This window comes from Rutidosis leptorrhynchoides, chromosome 9, assembly GCF_046630445.1.
Source record: "Rutidosis leptorrhynchoides isolate AG116_Rl617_1_P2 chromosome 9, CSIRO_AGI_Rlap_v1, whole genome shotgun sequence".
Taxonomy (NCBI): domain Eukaryota; kingdom Viridiplantae; phylum Streptophyta; class Magnoliopsida; order Asterales; family Asteraceae; genus Rutidosis; species Rutidosis leptorrhynchoides.
The window spans coordinates 228,172,783-228,188,358 of NC_092341.1; the positions used below are offsets into that span (position 1 = coordinate 228,172,783).

The 15,576-nt window shown below is 34.9% G+C and overlaps 1 protein-coding gene across 1 annotated transcript; it reads right to left on the bottom strand.

Annotated features, from left to right (window-relative positions):
• Positions 1-298: 298 nt before the first annotated feature.
• On the bottom strand, positions 299-3,059 carry LOC139866850 (plant UBX domain-containing protein 1-like). The gene is made up of 7 exons (XM_071855141.1): positions 2,885-3,059; positions 2,248-2,350; positions 2,071-2,136; positions 1,475-1,542; positions 1,212-1,341; positions 804-908; positions 299-700 (listed from the first exon to the last, which is right to left on the bottom strand). The coding sequence occupies exons 1-7, from the start codon at positions 2,960-2,962 to the stop codon at positions 510-512; spliced, it is 741 nt and encodes a 246-aa protein (XP_071711242.1). The 5' UTR covers positions 2,963-3,059; the 3' UTR covers positions 299-509.
• Between the last annotated feature and the right edge of the window lie 12,517 nt (positions 3,060-15,576).

Below are 15,576 nucleotides of genomic sequence, written 5' to 3' on the forward strand. Positions count from 1 at the left end.
TTCAATTTAGTGTGATGGTTTTTTAAAAAATAATCTCAATCACATTCTCTCTGAGTTCGGTTCGAGGTTGCTCATAAACTTACCAGTGACAAAATGGGTTCGAGTTAGTAGTTACATGTTATAGTAGAAATTTTTTTTTCTTCATTTTTAAGTTATAGAACCACCACATATATATCAATTTACCATAAAATGAGACTTGAGCTCGAAATCTGTCACTTTGATTAGATATATATAGAAGCTCACAACATGAACTGAAAAAATAAAATGATAAAAAAAATAATTCTGAAGTTGGGGATTCAAGCACGCAAATGACGAATGTAAGAATACTATTGACCATAATGTACACTTACAATTGTTTGAAATTTAAACCACAGTTCATTCATATTGGTATCAGATGAACATGACTTCTATTCTGAAATCTGATTTTCAGTAGTGCTTTCAGAGACCATATCAAGTTTCAGTAATGTGAAGATCAAAGACGAAATTTACCTGTATTCTCTTTTCAAATGTTACATTTTCAACCACTTGGGCTTGACCATCTTTTTGTCAGTAGCCGGCTTTCGTGCTGGAGGCGCAGCAGCTGCAACAGGCTCAGGAGCAGGTTGATCAATAGGCTCGGGCTTCTGCACAGGTGTAACTTCTACACCCTTCAAAAACATTACTTCCTCTTTAAGAAATGGTACTTGTGCAATATCATCACCTAAAGAATAATCGGTCCAATCAAATAAATTTTCAGGCATTTCATCAATCAAATTTTCAAATTTCTAAAACAAAAGAACTGTAATACAAAATATGATACCAACCTTGTGGTGGGTCATATGAGAAATAGACAATCGCACCGGGAGCAAAACCAGCAGAATAGAAGTCCTGAGACATGTCGTTTATTAGCTTCTTTGGAGGAACCGTATCTGAAATATTATGCCAATAATCCCCTTAGATATTATTAAGGGGTCAATTTGAACCAATTTACTTAGAATTGGATTATTTATAACTTTAACAAATCGAATGGCTCTTAAGTGGGTCAGGAAAGAAAAATATTTAACAGAGGGCATTTCAAATGCTTACACACTCCTAAAGAACCCAATAAAAATGGATACTTCATATGTTTTTGAACAGATACAACAAACACATATGGGTTCATCTAATATCTGAGGATTGTTTCGTTGTTTGTGTTCAATCTAAAAAATCCTATAAAGTTGATGGAAGCTTACATATATAGAAAGGAAGATCTGGGCGAGCCACAACTTTCACAATAAGATCAAATAAGCTTTGCATAGTCTCTGATGGATGAAATGTTGCTTCCAATGTGTGGTTATCTGGGAACCTTACACGAATCACAGCCTGTACAAAACATGTAATCATGAAATATAGACGTTACGACATACTATGTTGTTAATTTGAAGCCTAAAAAAGATATACTTAAATACATAATAAGTTAAAACAAAGTTTCTTATCAGATCAAATAAACATGTACCTTGGTCATTCTTGATCTTCTAGCTGCTGTCTCAGCGTCTCGAATTTTCTTTGTCTTCAAATATTTATCTGCTCATAGTTGCACATAGTGATGAGATTAAAGTTATATAATCACTAGTTACTTCTACAAAGAGATGCACAATAATATGCTCTGAATTCGTAATAGTGTTAGACAAGTAATGTGTTTATACTTTTGATAATATAAAAACATGATGTTCCCACTTGATCAATTATCTTTGACAATCAGGTCATCATGCCTACAGATAATTGGCCACACCGAGTGCCTTAGAATATAAATTTGTGCAAACAAGTAATCCTTTTTTTAGTAATAATAGAGATAGAGATAAAGATGTTTGTGAGCAGAGGGAGAAATAATGTTCTATACCAATAAAAAAATCTTATAGATACATATTAAACCATATTAAATCATAGAGGCGCAGGCAAACAGTTTACAAATATTGTCCTAGATTGTGAGGTACCGAAGTTATAACATTGTAAATCAATTTACAATGTTACTTGCTCAACTCCTTAAAGCATTCAGATCATGTAATGTATTTCAGTGAGAACTACTAGAACAAATATATAAATATACCTTACCTTCTTTTTTCGTAGACAAGATGCGATAATAATCTTCCGGTGTGAATTCCAACTCATCTTGTTCCTCTATCCAGACAATATAAATAACATTCAAATTTCATATTAACATCACATAACATACCATGGGTAATACTATTACTTGTCTATTAGTTACTACAAAAGATGCAAAGTTGTTACCACTGCCAGAGGCATCATTCGATGTTTGTGAGATCATTGCTGATGTCGTCTCAAATACTCGTATTTCTCGCCCATAAAGTTTCTTCGCAGCATCAAGTTTTTCCTAAATTAATGGCCAAAATCACCAACAAATGGTCTCAATATCATCTGTACATATATCATCCTTGCATAACAGCACGTAATAAATATACGATAAAGGATTATATCCATACTTCTACACTAGATACAGATATCATATATCATGTATATATATAATTGCTATTCAATATTTGTAACTATAAATCCTAATAAAAGGTACAAAGATAGTATCTAATTCAAATATAACTCCAAAACCCTAATTACCAGATACAACAAGACTTTCGACACGAATATCTTCACAGAAGCAGCAAATTAACATTAACAGAACCTTCTTTCAGATTCAATAGATAAAAAAATCAAAAATAGTTCCAATTACATGATCGGAGCGAATAGCTCATCAGTTCAGGTACGCTAGGGTTTCAATGATACTACTCCGTAACATAATTTAGAGATAACACAATTAAACCGGATGAAAATCAATTGAAGTGAAATATCAATATCACATCAGTATCCATATCAATATCAATATCAATCAAAGTAAAAGTAAGATGAATATAACCGTGGAAATTTGGGCGTCCATAGAGTCAGCAATGGCGAATCTTCTTCGTTTAAGAACTGGAAAAGAATCGGCTAGCATCGGCGATCCGATCAAACGAAACCCTAGCTGGCTATCAGCGTCTCTATGTTTCTGTTTGCGTCACGTTTATCCTTTTCTTATGCAGGGGGTTTTGGACTTTCAGTTGATGCTTATTTTTATATTTATATTTTTATGGGTGATAAAAACGGGTATGGGTTAAATTTTTTTGGGTAACACTAATCCCAACGCAGCGTTAGTCATCCCATTTGGCAATTTTTTGACGCCCTTGACGCCTCTAACGCGGCGTCAAAATTTGACGCCCAGAGCGTCAGTCTAAAAGTTGACGGTGGTGTCAACTATTTTTCAGCCAATCAGATTTTAACACTTATTTTTATATATTATTAATTAATAAATTATATATCCAACTAGCAATAAAATTGTATCACATCACCCCATTCACAAATTTAACCCTCAAATTTGACACTCTCCTTTATTTAACTTCATCGCTTAACCTTGTCAAATCACCAAAAAGTACATAACTTGCTTTTGACATCACCGCCAGGGGTAGAAACAGTCTAATGATCATCACCTAACGGCTCCAAATTTTAACAAAAAATATTATTAAATCTAAACATAACTAAATTTAAGCTTGAATATATTTTACGTTGAGTTGGTTAAGAGTACTGAGTGGGTAGTTATCATTAATTTAAAATCATTTCATGCATGTCTAGACTTCTTAAAGATAGCATTTAGATCATTTAGACTATTTGTAGTGGTTGGGAGCGTGGGTTGGAGCGTGAGTTGCTTTTTGATGACTAGGACGTGTGGCTTGTTTGTGTGAAGTAGTGGTGGTGTGGGTTTATGGTGTGAGTTGGGAGTATTGTGATGATGTGTAAAAATATAATTGGGTTAAGTATTAAAAGGGGATAAAAATAATATTTTTAAATTAAATAAAAAATAAAAACTTAGCAACAATGCAGTTGCTTCTTCCGCTGCTCTGCAACGCATACCCAAGCAATGCCCCAACAATGCCCCAAACAATGCCCCAATACACCATAAACTGGTGTTGCTTGCTTGCCACATAGGATATCCCACGCCACCTTATGCAACTGATACAACAAGTCTTATAGTGGTGATTCATGTTGTGGGTTCGTGTCGCTTGCTTTTTGTACTTTTTTGCTGACTAGCATGTGTTGGTTTTTGGTATGAAGTATTGTTTGTGTTAGTTTTAGTGTGTGTTAGGAGTATTGTGATGATGTAGTAAAACATAATTGGATATGTATTAAAAGGGAATAAAAATAATATATTTAAATTAATAAAAAATTATTAAAATTCAAGCAACGTGTGTTGTTGTTTCCGTTGCATTTCAACCAACGCGGATCAAATTGCCAATCCAACACGTGGATACTGTGATGGCCCCGTCAAAATACTTAACGGCTCTGTCACTTGGTCCCACAGCTTGATCGCACTTAAATGAATTTAACAAACGACATTGCATTCTTTTATTTCAAAAGTTTTCCCAAAAAGGAATGCATACCAAAATATGTAGTTTAAAAGTAACCCAACATATTAATAATCCAAAGTTGACACAAAACATTGTCAACAACCCACAAGTATTAATTATTCAAAAACCGAATGCAAGCCAAAGTTTCATAAATTGTTTCATAAAAATCTGCCCAAATGCATGCAGACTCTTCTAAACACAGCGGAAGCATCACATAAACTCAAGTACCTGTGAAAACATGCGAGTAAACTGTCAACACAAAGGTTGAGTGAATTATAAGTTTAAATACTTGAATAAACTTTAGACTACAAGATTTAAAAATGTTAGAAAACATTAAACATTATTCCATTATCAATGAGTCACCTGGTAACCACTTAACCCTTTATTTACCCTTGCCAAACACAATAAAAATATACACTGGACAGTGTATCTACAACAAAATACGAAGTACTAAACATTCCGATTATAAATTGCTAGCGCGACTAGCTCGAAATGGGGTTGTCAAACCCGATAGATCTATCCGTAGGATTCGCGTTCACCGGTAGAAACCAATGATTACAGTTACCAGACTAGGGAATATTTTTGTCCAACTCACAATGAATAATTTAAATTTAACTGTCACTTGTGTCTAAACGTGAAATAAAATGCATGTAATCACATCCCAAAAATATATTTTGAAAAGTATGTAAAAACGGGACTATAACTCACCTTAATAGTAACGAAGTAACCAACACAATTAAGCGAACAACAAATGTAGTACAGTGATCAGGAATGATCACAACGCCGACCTATAAATAAAGCAGGTCGATATAAATAACTAACTTAGGTCAAGTCTTAGTATGATAGCTATTGTACATGTTGCAAGTAGTCATAGAACAATACTCAATATGCATCGGTTTGATCGGAACAGCTTACGGACACACACTTTCTATTTTTAGCAGGTTTCCATTTTTGGAAAGTTTCTATTTTTGGAAAGTTTCTATTTTTGGAAAGTTTCTATATTTGGAAAGTTTCTATTTTTGGAAAGTTTCCAAATTTAGAAAGTTGCTATTTTAGAAAAGTTTATAAGTTAGGAAAGTTTCCTTAATTAGAAAGTCAACAAAAGTCAACTGAAAGTCAAAGTCAACCGAAAGTCAACTCAAAAGTCAACCTTGGTCAAACATGGTCAACGTAAATTATAAAAGTGTAAGTTATAATAATAATGTAAGTTATAACGTTTGTTAAAGTTAAATATGTCTAATTATGTCATAACATAAGTTTAACTAAATTAAAATGAATTATTAAAGTTAATATAAGTTTAAATGATGTATTTAATATAACATAAGTATTTAATTAATTAATTAAATATTAGTCATAATATAAGTATTATTAATTAATAATAAATTTTAAATCATATCATAAGTATTATTAATTAATAATGAATTATTAATCATATCATAAGTTTCTAATTATAATTATTAAATCATAAGTATTCAATAATTAAATTATAATTAAATAATAACTAAGCCTTATAATAATTAAATAATTAATTAATCCTTATTATAAGTCTTATAATAGTGATCTCATAATATAAGTTTAATACTTATCATAAGTATTTTTCATTAATCATAAAAGTATTATTAATCATAAGTTTAATTAAAATGTTAATTAAATCATAAGTATTAATTAAATGATATAATAAATATATATCATAAGTCTTAAATAATAATAATTACCTTTTTATCATAAGTAATTAAATGATAATGAAACCCATTAGTTATATCATAAGTTTAATAATTAATCACAAGTTTTAAATCAAAAGTTCATCGGGTCGTATCCTGAGCCCCGGGTGTCGGTTTTCGGCGAGCCTTACATATATCTCCGCCTAAGAAAACCACCCGACACTTTGGTACACTCAAGAACACCCCAAGAACAGTCCACAAGTCGTGATGTACAGCCATTACACTACTTGGAACTTCAATTCACTCAAAATCGTGTTTTTGACATAACGGGTGATTCGTGGCTCGGATTGAGATGACCCGAACATGAAAGTTCGCCCCACCGTCAGTCCTAACACACTAACACAACCTAAAGTCACCAAATATGGTTACAAAGTCGGACCAAACCTGGTTCATACCAATATCACACTTCAATCTTAACAAAATTCCACTTTGATCATATCTAGGGCTTTGGGAATCGAAACGACATGAATTCGGAGTCTAAAATTAATGTCTTGATGAGAGGAACTTATCTAGATACTTTATTTCAACTTTTATAACAGCCACAATATCAGAAATACACGAAAAAGCTGGTGTCCCAATTTTATCAAACCGAAAACATGTGTTTATGAGTAATTCTATGCATACAAACACCATTACAACAACAAGTAATTATCATACTATTAATATATAATCAATATACAGAAAAATAAAGAAAAATCAAAAGTTCTAGGGTTAGGTTTTATACCCTAATCAAGAAACGAGAAGTATAATCGCGTAGAGAATGGAATGAGGAACGCGTTGATGTTGTTTAATCCTTGATCCAAGCAATAAAAATTGATGAAGATGATGATGTTGGGGAGGTGGTAGGCGACAGCAAAGGGAGGAGAAAAATAGGAGAGCACAAAATAAATTTAGGTTTTGATAAAATTAGAAGTGATAAAATAAAATGCCAAAAAAAAGAAATATGGGGAGTATTACTCCCTCCCCTCTTGGTTTCGGCCGATGGGGGGGTGTGGGGTGGGCCCCACTAGCCCAACTTGCTAAGTGACCAATTCCTTATGGCCCGAAAGCCCGAACGAATCCCGAAACGCGAAAACACGCTTACGTGATTAAAAATTCGGAGAGATAACAAACGCGCGACGAAAAATAAATATAAATACTATATGTAATTATATGATCTTAAAATATCATATTTAAAATAAATAGGATTTAAATATCCCAAAAACTCGACCGTTGGTGTCACGACCCTACTTTTTCCGTTATCTTTTTCCGTTAATTATTTAATGACCGTTAACTGTTAGTGTGCCACGTCATTTCTATGACCTATATTATTATTTTTGTAATATATATATATATATATATATATATATATATATATATATATATATATATATATATATTAAATAATATGTGTTATGTGAATATATGTATTCATATTTTAATTTATACGTTTCTACGTCTCGCGGATTTCCATCCGGCGAATCTTTTCGGTTTTTAAACCAACGGTCGAGCTTTCAGGATTTTTAAATCCTAAATATTTTAAATATGATATTTTAAGGTCATATTATTATTAGGTGTATTTATATTTATTTTTCGTCGCGCGTTTGTTATCTTTCCGGATTTTTAATCGCGTAAGTGTGTTTTCGCGTTTCGGGATTCGTTCGGGCTTTCGGGCCACAAGGACTTGAGCTTTTAGCAAGACGGGCTAGTGGGGCCCACTCCCCACCTCCCATTCGGCCGAAACCAAGGGGAGGGGGTATCCCCCTTTTGTTTCCTTTTTCCCATTTATTTTGTTCCATATTTTATTTTATTTCCCTAAAACCTAATTCTAATTTTGAGCTCTTCTCTCTCCCTCTCCCTCTCTTGCCGTCGCCAACACCAACCATCATCACCATCTTCATCAAAATTATTGCTTGGATCAAGAAACAATTAACACCAACGCGTTCTACACGATCTCCTCTACACATCTATATTCTTTGATTCTCGATTAGGGTATAAACCCTAACCCTAGAACTTTTAATTTTTATTCATATTTCTGTATTTTGTGTTTATATTATTAGTATGATGTATATTAGTTGTTGTAATGTTGTTTGGATGCGTAGAATTACTCGTTTGCATATGTTTTCGGTTTGTAAAATTTGGACAGCAGTTTGATTCGTGTTTTCTGACTTTGTAACTGATATAAATGTTAAAATAAAGTATATAAATGAGTTCCTCTCATCAAGACATTAATTTTAGACTCCAGATTCATGTCGTTTCGATTCCCGGAGCCCTAGATATGCTTAATTTGGTTTTTGTTAAAGAATGAAAGGTGTTCTTGGCATGAACAAGGTTGGGTCCGACTTTGTGACCATCCTTGGTGTCTTTAGGGTGTGTCATTTGGTTAGGACTGATGGTGAGACGAATTTTCATGTTCGGGTCACCTAAATCCGAGCCACGGTTCACCCGTTGTGCCCGAATTACTGTTTTGAGTAAATTGATTTCCCAAATGTTGTCATGGCTGATATCCACGACCTAGGGACTATTCTTGGAGTGTTCTTGAGTTCATAATTGTGTCGGGTGGTTTGAGTAGGTGAAGTTGCATATGTGGCTTGCCCGAAACCGATACCCGGGGCTCAAGATACGACCCGATGAACTTTTAAACTTAAAACTTATGGTTAATTATTAAACTTATGTTAAAATTAATGGATTTCATTATTAATTAATTACTTATGATAAAAGAAGTAATTATTATTATTTAAAACTTATGATATAAATATTTATTATATCATTTAATTATTAATTATGATTTAATTAACATTTTAATTAAACTTATGATTAATAATACTTTTATTATTAAAGGAAAATACTTATGATAAGTATTAAATTTGTTTTTGAAAAATTATTAAAAGACTTATAATAAATATTAAATAATTATTTAATTATTATAAGACTTAATTATTATTTAATTATGATTTAATTATTAAATACTTATGATTTAATAATTTTAATTAGAAACTTATGATATGATTAATAATTCATTATTAATTAATAATACTTATGATATGATTTAAAATTTATTATAAATTAATAATATTTATATTATGATTAATATTTAATTAATTAATTAAATACTTATGTTATACTAATTATAACATTTCAACTTATATTAACTTTAATAATTCATTTTATTTAATTAAACTTATGTTAAGACATTATTATACACTTTTGACTTTAAATAACATTATAACCTATGTTATTATTATAACTTACACTTTTAAAATTAATGTTGACTATGTTTGACCAAGGTTGACTTTTGAGTTGACTTTCGGTTGACTTTGACTTTTAGTTGACTTCTGTTGACTTTCTAAATAAGGAAACTTTCCTAACTTCAAAACTTTCTAAAAATAGAACTTTCTAAATTTGGAAACTTTCCAAAAATAGAAACTTTCCAAAAATAGAAACTTTCCAAAAATAGAAAACTTTCCAAAAATGGAAACCTGCTAAAAATAGAAACTTTCTAAAAATAGAAAGTGTGTGTCCTTATGCTGTTCCAATCAAACCGATGCTTGCTGAGTAATGTTCTATGCCTACTTGCAACATGTACAATAGCTATCATACTAAGACTTGGCCTAAGTTAGTTATTTATTTCGACCTGCTTTATTTATAGGTCGGCGTTGTGATCTTTCTTGATCACTTTAATTTACTTGCTGTTCGCTTGATTGTGAGATTTCTTCGGTTGCTATTTAAGGTGAGTTATAGTCCCGTTTTTATATACTTTTCAAGGTATACTTTTTGGGATGTGATTACATGCATATTTTTATTTACGTTTAGACACAAGTAACAGTTAAATTTAATTATTCATTGTGAGTTGGACAAAAATATTCCCTAGTCTGGTAACTGTAATCATTGGTTTCTACCGGTGAACGCGAATCCTACGGATAGATCTATCGGGTTTGACAACCCCATTTCGAGCTAGTCGCGCTAGCAATTTATAATCGGAATGTTTAGTACTTCGTAATTTGTTGTAGATACACTGTCCAAGTGTATATTTTTATTGTGTTTGGCAAGGGTAAATAAAGGGTTAAGTGGTTACCAGGTGGCTCATTGATAATGGAATAATGTTTAATGTTTTCTAACATTTTTAAATCTTGTGGTCTAAAGTTTACTTATTTATTTAAACCTATAATTCACTCAACCTTTGTGTTGACAGTTTACTTGCATGTTTTCACAGGTACTTGAGTTATTTGATGCTTCCGCTGTCGTTAGAAGAGTCTGCATGCATTTGGGCAGATTTTATGAAACTATTTATGAAACTTAAGCTTGCATTCTATTTTTGGATAATTTAAATTGTGGGTTTGTTGGCAAGGTTTTGTGTCAACTTTTGGATTATTAATATGTTGGGTTGTTTTAAACTACTTAATTGGGTTTGTTTCCTTTTTGGGCAACTTTTGAAATAAAAGAATGCAACTTTGTTTATTTAATTCATTTAAGTCCGATCAAGCTGTGGGACCAACTGACGGATCCGTTAAGTGTTTTGACGGGGTCGTCACATGTGGTATCAGAGCTTTGGTTGTAGGGAACTAGGCGGTCTTAATGTGGTCAACCCGTGGTTATTAGGGTGCATTAGAGTCTAGTCTACAGCCCGACCTTTTTGCTATAGCATTATTATGCATTTCATTTCGTATAAGTTATATTATTAGCTTTCACATCTTTTTAGTATGTGGTTTGCGGTTTTGCTGTTTGCAGATGTCGACTTCGAGCGATAACTCTGTTGCTGCTCCTGCTCCACCGTCTCCTGCTAGACGTCGTGCTAATCAACCAGAGATCGATGATCCTGTTCATTACTATTTTTCTACCATTACTCATATGAACCGGGCTTATAATGAGGTGACACGTATTAACGCCCTTAGTGATTGTTTGCGCACCTTGCCACATAATGAAGTTATGGACGAGATCCGTGCTGACATGGGTAACTTTATCACTTTCAAGCATAGGGTTGAGGATGCGAACCGTAAGCGTGATCGAGAAGTTAATGCTAAGTTCGAGGCTCTCGAGAGCACTGTTCGTGTGTTGAAGGAAGAGTTGGATGTTGTGAAAGGGAAGTTGCGTAAGTATGAGGATCCTGCTGAGACTCATGCTGGACCAGCTTATCACACCCGCTCTAAGCGAATGTGATGTGATTATTCATATTGATTATCTATTTCATCAGACTTAATGTCCTTTTTATACATACATTTTGGGTTATGTACGGCGTTTTGCCGAGGATTTTATTAAGATTTTGTTATGGGATATTTTTTTTTCATTATGTATGGATGGTTATTTTTATGACATCTATTATCATTATCATGTTTTACTTCTAATGTTGTGGCTCTTGGCATGTTATATTATGCGTAATATATGTTCATGTATGTTAGGTGCTATGTATGTTGTATGATGTTATCATAAAATATGTATGCATGTGATGGTTATTTCTATAACAATCATAACTGTCATGTTATTACTCATAGTGTTAGTTGACTAATATCTTAATGGTTAGTCTTTTCGTTTTTTGATCTATTCCTTTATGACACTAGTATTATTCTTGGTACTAACGGATGTGTTATTCTATTTTGAAGATCATGCCTCCAAGAGAGTCCACTGAAGCGCGTATGCAATGCCTGATCAATGAAGGAATTGCTGCTGCTATGGCAGCAAATGCTAATGTTAACGCCAATGTGAACAACAACGTGGGATGCTCCCACAAAACTTTTATGGCTGGTCGACCCCAAGAATTCAGTGGTACGGAAGGACCAATAGGGCTTACTCGTTGGTTCGAGAAAATTGAATCTATTTTCAGGGTCAGTCGGGTCCGTGAAGAGGACAAAGTTAGTTTCGCTAGTTGCACTCTCAAGGATAGTGCCTTGACATGGTGGAACAATCTAGTTAGTAGTTTGGGAAGCGATGTAGCTTATGGTTTGGCCTGGAATGATTTTAAGGAAAGATTGATCACCCGCTATAGACCTCGGGGTGAGCTTAAGAAGCTAGAGGTTGAGCTCAAGAATTTGAAAATGCATGGCACCGAGTTAGATGCCTATGAACGAAGGTTTTTTGAGTTAACTTTGATGTGTCCTAGGGTTTATGCGGATGAGGACCGCAAAATTGAGGCTTACATTGATGGTTTGTCCGAGAAGATTGAACACGGGGTTGAGTCCAGTGAACCCCAGACTATTGAGGCAGCTATGTCTATGGCCCACAAACTTAATGACAAGGTGTTGAGAAGAAGCAAGACTACAGTTGTTGAAAGTGGTGAGGAGGTTGTCAAGAAGGCTGATAATGGGAAACGAAAGTGGGATAACAAACGCAATCAAAACCAAAATCAGCAGAAGAAACAGGATACCTCAGGTGCTAATAACAGAAATCAGCGTGTGTGTCCTCGTTGCTATAAAGCTCATGATGGTTACTGCACAGTTACTTGTAAGAGGTGCTCTAAGCAAGGGCACATTGCTAAAGATTGTACAGTGCTTTTGCCGGGGTCTGCTACTCCCGCGACTGGTGGTAATAATAATAATGTTGGTAATAGAGGTGGTAACGGTAACGGTAATGGGAAATCGAATAATGGAGGTAATCCAAGGGTTTGTTATGAGTGTGGGAAGCCGGGGCATTTCCGAGATGCTTGTCCCAACAAGAAGACTGCAGAGACTGCACGCGGCCGAGCGTTCAGCATTAATGCTAAGGATGCGGAGGAAGATCCTAAGCTTGTTACTGGTACGTTCTCAGTCAACGATTTATCAGTTTATGTTCTATTTGATTCAGGGGCTGATTTAAGTTTCGTGTCGAGTAAAGTAAGTCCGAGAATCAAAACGCCGTTAACTCTCTTAGACAATACTTATGTTGTTGAAGTAGCTAATGGTAAGGAACTTACTGCTAAGACTGTACATCGTAAGTGTAACATTAATCTGAGTGGTAGGGATTTCGAGATAGATTTGATACCGATTGAACTTGGTAGTTTTGATATTGTTATTGGTATGGATTGGTTGTCCGTGAACCGTGCCGAGATCGTCTGTTATGATAAGGCTATTTGTATTACTGATGTGATTGGAGAGCCATTGATGGTCTTTGGAGATAAGAAATGCACACAGTTAAACCTTATTAGCTGTATGAAAGTTCGTAAACATCTCCGCAAAGGCTGTCATGCTATCCTTGCTCATGTTGTTGATCCTAGTAAGGAAGTAAAGAACGTTGATGATGTTCATATTGTTAGGGATTTTCCCGAGGTGTTTCCCGATGACTTACCTGGCCTTCCGCCGCAACGCGCGGTAGAATTTCAGATTGATCTTGTTCCCGGTGCTGCTCCTGTAGCACGTGCTCCTTATCGTCTTGCGCCTTCTGAACTTCAAGAATTGTCAAGTCAACTCCGTGAGTTGTTAGACAAAGGTTTTATTCGTCCTAGTTCGTCCCCTTGGGGAGCTCCTGTTCTGTTTGTTAAGAAGAAGGATGGTTCTTTTCGTTTATGCATTGATTATCGTGAACTGAATAAGCTCACTGTTAAAATCGTTATCCTCTTCCGAGAATTGATGATCTGTTCGATCAGCTTCAGGGTTCTTCTGTTTATTCAAAAATTGATCTTCGTTCTGGCTATCATCAGTTGCGTGTTAAAGAATCTGATGTTTCAAAAACTGCTTTTCGCACCCGTTACAGTCACTTTGAATTTCTTGTTATGCCGTTCGGATTGACAAATGCACCTGCTGTGTTCATGGACCTCATGAACCGTGCGTGTAGACCCTATCTGGACAAGTTCGTTATTGTTTTCATCGACGACATCCTTATCTATTCTAAGAGTGATGAAGAGCACGAAGAACATTTGAGGTTAGTGCTTGATTTGTTAAAGAAAGAAGAGTTGTACGCTAAGTTCTCTAAGTGTGCTTTTTGGTTAAGAGAAGTTCAGTTCCTTGGTCACATTGTTAGCAAACAAGGAATACAAGTTGATCCTGCTAAAATTGAGGCGATTGAAAAGTGGGAAACCCCGAAAACTCCTACTCAAATTCGTCAGTTCTTAGGATTGGCAGGTTACTATCGAAGGTTCATCCAGGATTTCTCTCGTATAGCGAAACCTCTGACTGCTTTAACGCATAAAGGGAAAAAGTATGAGTGGAAGGATGAACAGGAGAATGCTTTTCAGATTTTGAAGAAGAAACTGACTACCGCTCCGATATTGTCTCTACCGGAGGGTAATGATGATTTTGTTGTTTATTGCAATGCATCACGACAAGGCTATGGTTGCGTTTTGATGCAACGAAAGAAGGTTATTGCGTATGCGTCACGTCAGTTGAAGGTTCACGAACAGAACTATACAACTCATGATTTAGAGTTGGGAGCTGTTATTTTTGCACTGAAGATTTGGAGACACTATCTTTTAGGTGTTAAGAGTACTGTGTACATCGATCATAAGAGTCTTCAACATATTCTCGATCAAAAACATTTGAACATGAGACAACGAAGATGGATTGAGACGTTGAATGATTATGATTGTGACCTTTTGTATCATCCGGGTAAAGCCAATGTTGTGGCTGATGCTTTGAGTCGTAAAGAGAGGGCTGAACCACGAAGGGTTAGAGCTTTGAATATGACAGTTAGATCAAACCTCGTTAGGCAGATTCTTGAGGCACAACAAGAAGCCTTAAAGGAGGAGAATTTCGTGAAAGAGAATGTAGCCAAAGTAGCTAAGAAGTTTGACGTACGAGCTGATGGAACTAGATACTTTGCGGGACGTCTTTGGGTTCCGAAGTTTGGAGGTCTTCGACAGTTGATTTTAGATGAGGCTCATAAGTCTAGATACTCTATTCATCCTGGTTCAGGGAAGATGTATCAGGATCTTAAGGAGCTGTATTGGTGGCATAATTTGAAGGGTGACATAGCTAAGTATGTGTCTAAGTGTTTGACCTGTTCTAAGGTCAAAGCTGAACATCAAAAACCGTCCGGATTGTTGGTACAACCAGAAATTCCCGAGTGGAAGTGGGAAGGTATCACTATGGATTTTATCACTAAGTTACCAAGAGTTTCGGGTGGCTACGATGCGATTTGGGTGATTGTAGATCGACTCACTAAGTCGGCTCACTTTTTGCCGATTAGGGAAACTGATTCCATGGAGAAACTCACCCATTTGTATTTGAAATAGATTGTTTCTAGGCATGGTGTTCCTGTATCCATTATTTCGGACCGAGACAGTCGTTTTGTATCGAGATTTTGGCAATCGTTGCAAGAAGCCTTGGGCACTAGATTGGATATGAGCACCGCTTATCATCCTCAAACGGATGGTCAAAGTGAGAGGACCATTCAGACATTAGAAGATATGTTGCGAGCTTGTGTGATTGATTTTGGGAATGGGTGGGATAAGTATTTGCCGTTAGCTGAGTTTTCTTATAACAACAGTTATCACGCAAGTATTAAAGCCGCACCGTTTGAAGCTTTGTACGGTAGGAAGTGTAGATCTCCTGTCTGTTGGAATGAGG

Excerpts from the sequence above, each read along its gene's own strand:
- LOC139866850 (XM_071855141.1), bottom strand. The coding sequence starts at position 2,962 with ATGCTAGCCGATTCTTTTCCAGTTCTTAAACGAAGAAGATTCGCCATT. Across the intron at positions 2,351-2,884 it reads TGGACGCCCAAATTTCCACG|GAAAAACTTGATGCTGCGAA; the intron begins GTTATATTCATC and ends CCATTAATTTAG. Across the intron at positions 1,342-1,474 it reads GAAGATCAAGAATGACCAAG|GCTGTGATTCGTGTAAGGTT; the intron begins GTACATGTTTAT and ends TGTTTTGTACAG.